Here is a 13,023-nt window from a genome sequence, read left to right as displayed (position 1 = left end):
CCTAGATAGCATATTCAAAAACAGAGACATTACTTTGCCAACAAAGGTCCATCTAGTCCAGGCTATGGTTTTTCCAGTAGTCATGTATGGATGTGAGAGTTGGACTGTGAAGAAAGCTGAGTGCTGAAGAATTGATGCATTTGAACTGTGGTATTGGAGAAGACACTTGAGAGTCCCTTGGACTGCAAGGAGATCCAACCAGTCCATTCTGAAGATCAGCCCTGGGTGTTCTTTGGAAGGACTGATGCTAAAGCTGAAACTCCAGTACTTTGGCCACCTCATGTGAGGAGGTGACTCATTGGAAAAGACTCTGATGCTGGGAGGGGTTGAGGGCAGGAGGAGAAGGGCACGACAGAGGATGAGATGGCTGGATGGCATCACCGACTCGATGGACATGAGTTCTAGTGAACTCTGGGAGTTGGTGATGGACAGGGAGGCCTACTGTGCTGCAATTCATGGGGTCGCAAAGAGTTGGACACAAGTGAGCAACTGAACTGAACTGAACTGATGAGTAAATTCGAGACATAGTGTTCCTTTGCTTCTAAATAATTAAGTATGCTTCCTTAGGGAAAGGATAGTCTACTGACTAACTGTAGTATTATAGACAGTATCAGGACACTTAGCACTGAAGTAATATTACAACCTAAGTATTAGCCCATATCCAAGGTTAAAAATAGTCCAAAGACCTATATGTACATTTTTCTTGCCCAAAATTCAATTCAGAATTATATAATGCATTTTATATTCATGTCTCCTTAGACTTCTTCAATCATAGCAATTCCTCAGACTTTTTGCCTTTGTCCTTTGTTTTGTTTCATTTTTGAGGATTCACTTACTTTGTATTTTAAACTTTATATTAAAGTCTAATATAAGTACAGAAATTATACTTTGTACAGCTTAAGTGATTTTTTGCAAAGGAGACATAAATGTGTAACAACCCAACTGAGGTTTAAAACATTATTTGCACCAAGAAGCTCCTTCCTGAATTGGTCATTACATCACCATTTCTGCAACGAAAGGAAAGGACCTATGTTCACTATTTACTCTTTTATGTTTCTTAATTTCTTTACCCAGATACAGTACATGAATCTATGTCACATAGCTGCCGTGTCAGATTATGAAAAGTGACTTATGACAGCAAATTAAAAACAATAAAAATTAAATAGAAAACTAAATAATTTCAATCACATAGATTTTTGTAGTTTTATTTTGTTTTGAAATTTTATTACCATGCACAAAGAAAAAAGCTCGGTTGCCTTATTCATAGTAAATTTTATGAACAGAATATTTTTACCATATGCATAAGAATGTGCTTAGTCTTTGCACCATAGACAAGTAGATTGAGAAATGGAGGGAACACCAAGTAAATGCTAGAAATGAGGATGTGAATGTAAGGTGAGATGTGAGAACCAAACCTATGTCAAAAAAGGAGAAGAAGACAGGGAGGTAGAGTTGGAGGAAGACACCAATATGAGTGATGCAAGTATTGAATACTTTCAACCTTGCCTCCTTCTGGGTCAAAAGAAAAAGCTGTGATAAATATACACAGGACAATGTAATGAATGTAAGGCCAAACCCTGCACAGTGAAGTTCAGTTCTTTCACTCAGGCATGTCCAACTCTTCACAACCCCATAAACTGCAGCATGCCAGGCTTCCCTGTCCATCACCAGCTCCTGGAGTTTACCCAAACTCACGTCCATTGAGTCGGAGATCTCATCCTCTGTCATCCCCTTCTCCTCCTGCCTTCAATCTTTCCCAACATCACGGTCTTTTCAAATGTGTCAGCTCTTCACATCAGGTGGCCACAGTATTGGAGTTTCAGCTTTAACATCGGTCCTTCAAATGAACACTCAGGACTGATTTCCTTTAGGATGGACTGGTTGGATCTCATAGCCATCAAAGGGACTCTCAAGAGTCTTCTCCAACACCACAGTTCAAAATCATCAATTCTTTGGTGCTGAGCTTTCTTTAGAGTCCAACTTTCACATCCATACATGATCACAGGAAAAACCATAGCCTTGACTAGATGGACCTTTATTGGTAAAGTAATGTCTCTGCTTTTGAATATGCTGTCTAGGTTGGTAATAACTTTCCCTCCAAGGAGTAAGTGTCTTTTACTTTCATGGCTGAAATCACCACCTGCAGTGATTTTGGAGGCCAAAAAAATAAAGTTTGACACTGTTTCCACTGTTTCCCCATCTATTTGCCATAAAGTGATGGGACCAGTTGCCATGATCTTCATTTTCTGAATGTTGAGCTTTAAGCCAACTTTTTTCATTCTCCTCTTTCACTTTCATCAAGAGGCTGTTTAGTTCTTCTTCACTTTCTGCCATAAGGGTGATGTCATCTGCATATCTGAGGTTTTTGATATTTCTCCCAGCAATCTTGATTCCAGCTTGTGCTTCCTCCAACCCAGCATTTCTCATGAGGTACTCTGCATATAAGTTAAATACACAGGGTGACAATATACTGCCTTGACGTAATCCTTTTCCTATTTGGAACCAGTCTGTTGTTCCATGTCCAGTTCTAACTGTTGCTTCTTGACCTGCATACAGGTTTCTCAAGAGGCAGGTCAAGTGGTCTGGTATTCCTGTCTCTTTCAGAATTTTCCACAGTTTATTGTGATCCACACAATCAAAGGCTTTGGCATGGTCAATGAAGCAGAAATAGATGTTTATCTGGAACTTTCTTGCAACAGTGAAAGCCACAAACAAACCATAGATTCTGTTGACCCAGACATCTCCTGCAATCAGTTTCACAATGGACATATGCTTACATTAGGTGTGGTAGATGACTCTTGTATAATAAAATTGTAACTAGAACTTTATCAGTATTAGGCACCAGAATCTTTTCAGGTGGCACTAGTGGCAAAGAACCTGCCTGCCAATATAGGAGATGTAAGAGAAGCAGGCTCAATCCCTTGGTTGGGAAGATCCCCTGGAGGAGGAAATGGCAACCCACTTCAGTACTCTTGCCTGCAGAATCCCATGGACAGAGGAGCCTAGCAGGCTACAGTCCATAGGGTCTCAGAGATGGACAGAATTGAAGCGACTTAGCATACATGCAGACACAAGAATGGTAGCCCTGAGTGGTACCACAGCCTTGATTTGGGGTAACTAAAGGATGGGTGAAGACGGCAATATGTCTCAGTGGATGGCGATTTAGTGGTCCAGGGCCATGGCAAGTAGGGTGTCCACCTCTATGCACTGTAATGTGTGAATAAGCCACTTTTGAGGCAATCAGGAATCAAAATAAATCTGTTACATGAAACCAGAAGATTCCAAGCACCTTGGGCACAATGCTGGTACGAAGGGCAATATCTGTGACTCCTAGCATGCCTAGGAAAATGTTTATGGCCTCATGGAATCTGTGTTCTGATTTGATAATGATAAACAGCAGGAAATTTCTAATCATAGGAATGAGATACATGACACAGAATGGACTCCCAATCAAACACTGCACAGACTCTAGGCCTGGGATCCCTATTAGGGTCAACACAGAAGACATGAAGACTGTAATGTTGGAAATGGACCTAGTGTCCTTGGGTCTTCTGATCCAAACAAATGTTTCTCAGTTAAAGCTACTACTTCCTTTTCTACCTTTTCTTTTCACCCAAAGTCAACATATTGAGTCCTTCTGATTTTATAGAAATCTGAGATCATATCATCCATCTCATTTACATATCTAAAGTATGAAAGAAAGATCCACAGATATATATCACTCTTTTTTAAAATATAAATTTATTTATTTTAATTGGAGGTTAATTACTTTACAATATTGTATTGGTTTTGCCATACATCAACATGAATGCACCACAGGTATACACATGTTCCCCATCCTGAACCCCACTCCCTCCTCCCTGTACCATCCCTCTGGGTCGTCTCAGACTCAGCAATCCCACTGCTGGGCATACACACTGAGGAAACCAGAATTAAAAGAGACACATGTACCCCAATGTTCATTGCAACACTCTTTATAATAGCCAGGATATGGAATCAACCTAGATGTCCATCAACAGATGAATGGATAAGAAAGCTGTGGTACATATACACAATGGAGTATTACTCAGCGATTAAAAAGAATACATTTGAATCAGTTCTAATGAGGTGGATGAAACTGGAGCCAATTATACAGAGTGAAGTAAGCCAGAAAGAAAAACATCACTCTTTTTATGAAAGATATCCCATAAGTAGAAATCCACAGTTCTTGTACCACAGTAAAATCTTTTATGCAATATTTTAAAACCAGCAAAATAGCTAAGGTAGAAAATAAACTTCTGACTTGACTGTTTTAATTTCATACCTTTGGACCAAAAATAGACATTATTTTTTCTTGAAAATTTTACTTTAATCAAAGTTTGATGAATGTATCCACATTCTACTTAATTGCTTTGCTACTGTTTTTTGTCAGTTGTCTCTAAATCAGAAAGAGTTGGTTTGGACCAGCAAATACTCAGATCCTGACGAATATATGAGAGGGAAAACTTTCCTATGAAAGAGAATAGGCCACGGGACTGGGACAGGTCTGTTTTCATTCTAATCCCAAAGAAAGACAATGCCAAAGAATGCTCAAACTACCACACAATTGCTCTCATCCCACATGCTAGTAAAGTAATGCTCAAAATTCTCCAAGCCAGGCTTCAGCAATACGTGAACCATGAACTCCCTGATGTTCAAGCTGGTTTTAGAAAAGGCAGAGGAACCAGAGATCAAATTGCCAACATCCACTGGATCATGGAAAAAGCAAGAGAGTTCCAGAAAAACATCTTTTTCTGCTTTATTGACTATGCCAAAGCCTTTGACTGTGTGGATCCCAATAAACTGTGGAAAATTCTGAAAGAGATGGGAATACCAGACCACCTCACCTGCCTCTTGAGAAATCTGTATGCAGGTCAGGGAAGCAACAGTTAGAACTGGACATGGAAAAACAGACGGTTCCAAATAGGAAAAGGAGTACATCAAGGCTGTATATTGTCACCCTGCTTATTTAACTTCTATGCAGAGTACATCATGAGAAATGCTGGACTGGAAGAAACAAAAGCTGGAATCAAGATTGCCGGGAGAAATATCAATCACCTCAGATATGCAGATGACACCACCCTTATGGCAGAAAGTGAAGAGGAACTAAAAAGTCTCTTGAAAGTGAAAGAGGAGAGTGAAAAAGTTGGCTTAAAGCTCAACATTCAGAAAACGAAGATCATGGCATCTGGTCCCATCACTCCATGGAAAATAGATGGGGAAACAGTGGAAACAGTGTTAGACTTTTATTTTGGGGGGCTCCAAAATCACTGCAGATGGTGACTGCAGCCATGAAATTAAAAGACACTTACTCCTTGGAAGGAAAGTTACGACCAACCTAGATAGCACATTAAAAAGCAGAGACATTACTTTGCTGACTAAGGTCTGTCTAGTCAAGGCTATGGTTTTTCCAGTAGTCATGTATGGATGTGAGAGTTGGACTGTGAAGAAAGCTGAGCACCGAAGAGTTGATGCTTTTGAACTGTGGTGTTGGAGAAGACTCTTGAGAGTCCCTTGGACTGCCAGGAGATCCAACCAGTCCCTTCTGAAGAAGATCAGTCCTGGGATTTCTTTGGAAGGAATGATGCTAAAGCTGAAACTCCAGTACTTTGGCCCCCTCATGAGAAGAGTTGACTCATTGGAAAAGACTCTGATGCTGGGAGGGATTGGGGGCAGGAGGAGAAGGGGAGGACAGAGGATGAGATGGCTGGATGGCATCACTGACTCAATGAACTTGAATCTGAGTGAACTCCGGGAGTTGGTGATGGACAGGGAGGCCTGGCATGCTGCGATTCATGGGGTCGCAAAGAGTCAGACACAACTGAGCGACTGAACTGAACTGATACATATATATATCCTTCTATCAAACTATACTATTTGTCCCTATGTAAGACAGAATATTCTTCAGGAGAATGTGAAGGAAGAGTTTAAGAAAAGGTCATTGAAATCCATAAAGATTTATTGAATTTGGGCTAAAGTTCATTGCTGCAGCTTACATTTCTAGTTAACCTATATTTTTGCCTATAATTCTAAAAGTTTAAATCTTAACGTTTTTCCCTTACATTAGATCTAAAAATTCTTTAATAACTTTAATGTATATTACAGATACCTAGAGGGCGCAATCTCCAAGGAAGCCAGAGAAGCATCAGGAGTCATGTATAGCAGTAAGAAGACTCATTCTTAAAGACTCAAGGATAGGAATATGCGTAAATATGTAACTTAACTGGAATAGAGTCTTGTTTTGTGGGTTTTAACAGTTCAAAGTTACCAATACTATAAGATCTGGATAATTTAGGCTTATCAGTTCTTAATGAAATAGATAATCTGGAATACTTGCATCATTCTTGTGAACCCACACATAAAGAATTAATAGAAAATGAAGAAATGCAAGGATATGTTCCTTAAAAGGAGTTAAACATAGAATAGAAATAGAAGACTGAGGATTGACATTGGGACATTAGAGATAATTGAGCAGACACTACTGAGAAATTGAGGAATTTTGGATCATTTCTCAATTCACTGAGAACTAATTTTTATGAAAACCTGGGTTATGAATTGTATTACTTTTTTCTGATCAAAAGCATTACTTGTTAAATGCCATATAATTTAAATCAAATAATCCTCAAAACTATACATTGGAGAATTGTTTATAATTCTGAGAAAATAAAGTTAGCTTATTTCTTTCTTTCATAGACTTTCCAATAAAGTTGCTTTATGTCAGTAATCTCATGAAAAGCTAACCCTACAATGAATAGTCAATAAATCGGGCAGTAGTGCAGGAAGCAGTTGTGGTTCATGCTGCTAAAATGCAAGTAAAAGAATAAAAGGGTAATTTTAATGTAGGATTTGAACATGATCTGACAAGTACAGAGAGAGGAATAGCAGTTGGGAAGTATGTAAGTGAATACAAGGATGATGGGATGGGGTGATTATTATTGAAAAAAATGGTAATGAAAAACTATGAAGATAAATTTGGGAGTAAAGAGACACTCACCAACTGTTGGGAGTTGGTTCTGCTCTAACTAGATACATGAAGACTACTGTCATTTTCATATCACTATCACCCATGGCTTGGAACTCCTCAGCTTGTCTTATTCCTTTGCATCATGTGTCCTGAAATAGCTCTTCCTTTTACCTGTACCTTTGTTAACTGCATATAGTCAACATCAGGAACTTTAATTATATGGTGCTGGACCATCTGCCATGGGTGCCCGTCTCTGAGATAACCTTTTATGCTTTTCTTTTTTATCTGCAATACAGAAGTCCCTCATCTTTTGCAGGTCTGTCTGAGATAATGTTTGTTTTTTTGTTTGTTTGTTTGTTTTCATTTATTCTCCAGTAAAACTCACAACAAGGTCTGTGTTATTCTGGGGTATAGCATCAGTTTATTCAGCTTGAATTGAAACAAAAAGCTGCTAGCTACGATTTAAAGGTTTTCTAATGGAATTGTGAAGAAGGAGGAGTTATAAACACAAAATGAGGCATTTATTACCCACTAGCTAATGACACGGGGTTTTAATCATGCCTCTTTGGGTTATCTGCACCTCTGTTCAGTTCAGTCACTCAGTCGTGTCTGACTCTTTGCAACCCCATGAATTTCAGCACAACAGGCCTCCCTGTCCATCACAAACTCCCAGAGTTCACTCAAACTCATGTCCATCGAGTCAGTGATGCCATCCAGCCATCTCATCCTCTGTCCTCCCCTTCTCCTCCTGCCCCTAATCTCTCCCAGCATCAGAGTCTTTTCCAATGAGTCAACTCTTCGCATGAGGTGGCCAAAATATTGGAGTTTCAGCTTCAGCATCAGCCCTTCCAAAGAACACCCAGGACTGCTCTCCTTTAGAATGGACTGGTTGGATCTCCCTGCAGTCCAAGGGACTCTCAAGAGTCTTCTCCAACACCACAGTTCAAAAGCATCAATTCTTTGGTGTTCAGCTTTCTTCACAGTCTAACTTTCACATCCATACATGACACTGGAGAAACCATAGCCTTGACTAGATGGACCTTTGTTGGCAAAGTAATGTCTCTGTTTTTGAATATGCTGTCTAGGTTGATCATAACGTTCCTTCCAAGGAGTAAATGTCTTTTAATTTCATGGCTGCAATCACCATCTGCAGTGATTTTGGAGCCCCCCAAAATAAAGTTTGACACTGTTTCCACTGTTTCCCCATCTATTTCCCATGAAGTGATGGGACCAGATGCAGTATCTCTGAAATCATTGCTACAACTTTCAGATAATTCTTTGCCATTCTGCACCCCCACACCACACACAGGCTAAGTACAGAGATTTATTTTTAATAGGCTGAGTTTTTTTTAATTAATTCATTTATTTTAATTGGAGGCTAATTACAATATGGTGGGTTTTGTCATACATTAACATGAATCAGCCATGGGTATATACATGTGTCCCACTGTCCTGAAGCCCCCTCCCACCTCCCTCCTCACCCCATCCCTCCCAGAGCACCATAGGCTGAATTTATTTTCTGTTGTTCTCATTGACAAATAAGTATAAAGTCTATTTAAATGTAAACATGTTCTATGCTAATGAATACTATTTAAATAGAATTCCTTCTATGTGACCTTTCCTTTTAATGAGGCAATTCTGATATGAATTTTATGTTCCATTCACTATTGAAAGTGGCATATTGAACTCTCCTACTATTTTTGCGTGGCTGTGTATATCTCCCTTTAGTTATATTAATGCTTGCTTCACATATTTGGGGTCTCTAGTATTTATAATGTATTTTCATAGTGAATTCTCCCTTTTAATATTACATGATGTCTTTGCTTTAAGTGACTTTTTTTTTTTTTCCCATGCTCTGCAGCTTACAAGATCTTAATTCTCTGTATGCATGCTTAGTTGCTCAGTCTTGTCTGACTCTTTGCTACCCCATGGAATATAGCCCATGGACTAGAGACTAACCCCATGGACTTTAGATTACAGGCTCTTCTGTCCTTGGAATTTTCCGAGCAAGAATCCTGGAGCTGGGTTGCCATTTCCTCCTCTGGGGATCTTCCCAACCCAGGGATCAAACCCACATCTCCTGCGTCTCCTGAATTGGCTGGGGATTCTTTACCACTGAGCCACCTGGGAAGTGCTTAGTTCCCTGACCAGGGACCAAATCCCTGACCCAAGGCAGTGAAAGTGCTAAGTCCTATCCACTGGACCTACAGGGAACTCATGCTGACAATTTTAGCTAAAAGCTTATTTTGTCTGATAAAAGCATCCCCATACCTGCCTCTTGTTTGTCATTGTCATGAAATTTCTTCTGTGCATTTACTTTCAGCCTCTATCTGTTCATAATTTTTAAATCTATTGACTCTCTTGTAGATAGTATATAGTTAGATTTAGTTTTTATTTAGTCATATATCTTTTACATATATCTGATTATCCATTAACAAGTTTTGTATTCCTTCTCTCACTGTTTTTTTTTTTTTTTCACATTTTGGTCATGATTTATATTTACAGAGCTTTTTAAAGCCAAATACTTTATGGGTCAAGTTTATTTTTTGCATTATTCAACAAGATGTCATTCCAAAATTTCTTCTACCTCCGTGCTTTATTGTAGTAAAGTGTTTCCTTGGTTAATTTCTTTCTTGAACTGTGCATCAGTCCAAAATTAGAAATGAGATGTCCCTCCCTGTGTATTTGGTTCTTCTTAAAAACTCTTATGAGTCCTCAGTGTTAAAGATTGATTGAAGACAATTTAAACATGATCTCTACCGGTGCAGCATCCTGGGGGAACATGAAGGTGCATGGGCAGAGGAATAGCAAAGAGTAAAGAAAGATCTGAAGTCTTTTTTTGGAAGTCAGTTTCTCCCATGACAGGTTTGATTTTAGCTCATATTTTAAGATGATATATTAATTCATTCAGCACATCATCATTGTTTACATTGATAATATTGGATTAAACTATAATGCTGATTTTCTGTAAGATAATATTATATGTTATCTTAAAGCCTTCAGGTTAACTGATCTTGAATACAATTGCTAAAAATAGGGAAATGTTAAATTGTTCATTATACAATGCCACTTTTATTGAAGTTTTAGGAAGTCTCAAGTATTATCCTTGTTCATACTAGTGTAAATAAGACAAAATTACTGTCCTCTACATACTTGCAGTAGATGATTTTTAAGCATTGGAATTTATTTGTCTCTATTTTTAATTCTACAACTTAAACCTTCAAATTTGGGTAAAACTCAAATTTGGGTTAAAGTATTAAAATGCCTCTTGAAGGATGTGTTCTATTTAAGTCCTATGATCATTTTGTTTCCTAAAAACATTTTATCTGTGAATAGATCTAATTTATTTTTATAAATCTTTTTTGTGCTATCTTTCTCATACCACTAATTCCATGTTTACAGAATTTAGTTTACATCCTATAGGTTTTGTGTTGTTGTCATTGGTATTATTGATTTTATATTATTTTTATATCAGTATTTCAGAAAAAAAAGTAGACAAAAATAGATGTCATTAAAATTTTCAGAATATAGATTCACAAGGAGATAGCAGAAAATGACTCATGGCTAGAATTACAGCTAAGAGTTGGATTAACAGTTTGAAGATACAAATGTTTGACATAATCCTTAGAAGTTATCTGGGATCAACTGCTGTTTTCTACAATTTACTTATCTGTGCAGGTCTAAGTGTTAGTCAAGAGAAAACTCTAGGTTGTAAAGGACAGGGCAAAAACAATAATGGAAACAATTGGAAATCACAATATAAGAGTTTCTTAGAGAAGTAAACCAAAGTTCTTAAGTATTGGATGATTCATTAAGTGTCTCCTTTCATTATGAGTATCAGAGATTTAAAATATTTTTTCAGATGTAGAAATGTGTAGAAGACCTAGCTTTTAGCATATTGATGTTGCTACTTTGAACTAACCTAAATTTTCTTTACAAAGATCCCCTAATGATTAAAACGTTTGGAGCATACAAATACTGTTAGCACATGGTCACGGATTTGTTTGGTCTTCACTCCATAGACAATTGGGTTGAGAAAAGGTGGGACTAACAGGTAAAGGTTAGATAAAAGGATATGAACGTATGGTGGAATACGAGAACCAACTCTGTGTGTGAAGAAAGAGAAGAAGCCAAGGAGGTAGAACTGCAGGAAGACACAAATATGAGCGATGCATGTATTAAAGGCTTTCAATCTTGCCTCCTTCTGGGGCAGTTGAAAGATGGTGACAAAGATCTGAATGTAGGACAAGGTGATAAAGATTATGTCAAATCCCAAGATAGTGAAGGCAACAAATAGACCATAGATCTTGTTGATCCGTGTATCTTCAATAGCCAGCTTCACAATGGCCATGTGCTCACAGTAAGAGTGGGAGACGACTGTGGTTCGGTAGAATTTGAGACGATATTTGATTAGTACCAGGCATGGTGCGCCAAGTATGGCAGCCCTGAGTGTCACCCCAACCCCAATGTGAGTCAAGAGTTTTTGGGAGAAGATGCTGGCATGTCTCAAGGGATTACAGATGGCCACATAGCGATCTAGGGCCATCGCCAATAGGACACCGGATTCAATTCCCTGGAATGAGTGAAGAAGCCACATTTGTAGAAGACAGGCTTCAAAAGAAATCTCTATCAAATGAAACCAGAAGATGCCTAACATTTTGGGGAGAATACAAGTGCTAAGTGCAATGTCTGTGGCCCCCAACATAGCAAGAAAAATGTACATAGGACTATGGAGGCTGTTTTCATATTTGATTATCACCAAAATTAGAGTATTCCCAATTACTGCCATAAGGTACATGACACAGAATGGAATCCCGATCCAGCATTGCACTGACTCCAGGCCAGGAATCCCGATGAGTGTTAATACAGAGGGCATGAAGACTGAGCCATTGGGTCCCAGCATGGCGATTGGGTCAGTAGAATCAAGTAGGGATATTGCTGTTTCATCTCCTATTCCCTGTTGAGTCTCAAAAAATAAAAATAAGGATAAATTATTTAAGTAAAACGTACTTTAGTTTGATTGGGAGGATACCATTTTATCGGTCCCAATGGCTCCTCTCTAATTTTCCATCTCTTTTCACAATGTCTTTCAATGATCAATTATGAGATTCTATGTTTCTGCATGGCTTTACCATTTTCAACGAGAAAAGTTAAGTGCACTGGATAACTTCTTTCTAGTCCTTAACTATTGGAACAAATAAATTCCCTTTAGCTTGTGTTTGCTAATCACCCTTGGTGCTTGCTGTCTTTATGACCCACCAATTTAAATTGAGGGAACAATTCATTTAATTCAGAGTAAATAATTTCAAGAACTAAACTGTACCTAGATTAGACCTGAAGGATCTATACCAGCGGTAAATCATTCTGCTTGATTATAATCAGAAAACAAGTTTAATGAGAATATTTTTCATTTTGAAACTCACTGTTTTTTCTAGGTTAGTCTCTTCATGATTGGATCCCTCTACAATAGACTCAGATTGCTTTAAATCTAGTTTTTCAAATTTTCAGTATTTTCCCAAAGACAAGCTCTACATCTTTACCTTCCGTTTCTTAAACTCTGATAAGAAAAATCCATTGTTTTTATTTTATTTTTGATTTTTAAAAAACTTTTTATTTTGTATTGGGATATAGCCAATTAACAAACAATGTTGTGACAGTCTCAGGTGAACAGTGAAGGGACTCAGCCATACATATACATGTATCCATTCTCCCCCAAACTCCCCTCCCATCCAGGCTGCCACATAACGTTGAACAGAATTCCATCCACAAAACATTGAACAGAGTTCCATGTGCTATACAGCCATGTGCTATACAGTAAGTCCTTGTTGGTTATCAATTATAAAATAATAGTCTGTACGCAATGTTCCCAAACTCCCTAACTCTCTCTTCCCTCTTCCTTTTCCCCAGCAACCCTAATCTCATTCTCAAAGTCTATGAGCCTGTTTCTGTTTTGTACATAAATTCATTTGTATAATTTCTTTTTAGATAATGGGTGTTACCCTTTATCCTTAGCTTGAAGGATAGCTTGAAGGAAAATCTCA

The 13,023-nt window shown here is 38.1% G+C and overlaps 1 protein-coding gene and 1 pseudogene across 1 annotated transcript in view; both read right to left on the bottom strand.

The window, feature by feature from the left end:
* Positions 1-1,273: 1,273 nt before the first annotated feature.
* On the bottom strand, positions 1,274-6,174 carry LOC101104685 (olfactory receptor 52A1-like; annotated as a pseudogene).
* Positions 6,175-8,325: 2,151 nt separating this feature from the next.
* LOC101104426 (olfactory receptor 52A5-like) overlaps positions 8,326-13,023 on the bottom strand; it is a 45,790-nt gene continuing 41,092 nt past the window's right edge. The window contains exon 2 of the mRNA XM_042232791.2: positions 8,326-11,948. Coding sequence (XP_042088725.2) covers positions 10,929-11,948 — 1,020 coding nt within the window. The 3' untranslated portion in view covers positions 8,326-10,928. The remainder of the gene's footprint in view (positions 11,949-13,023) is intronic.

The sequence above is a fragment of the Ovis aries genome, chromosome 15, assembly GCF_016772045.2.
Source record: "Ovis aries strain OAR_USU_Benz2616 breed Rambouillet chromosome 15, ARS-UI_Ramb_v3.0, whole genome shotgun sequence".
Taxonomy (NCBI): Eukaryota; Metazoa; Chordata; class Mammalia; order Artiodactyla; family Bovidae; genus Ovis; species Ovis aries.
This window is presented reverse-complemented; position numbering and strand designations above follow the sequence as displayed.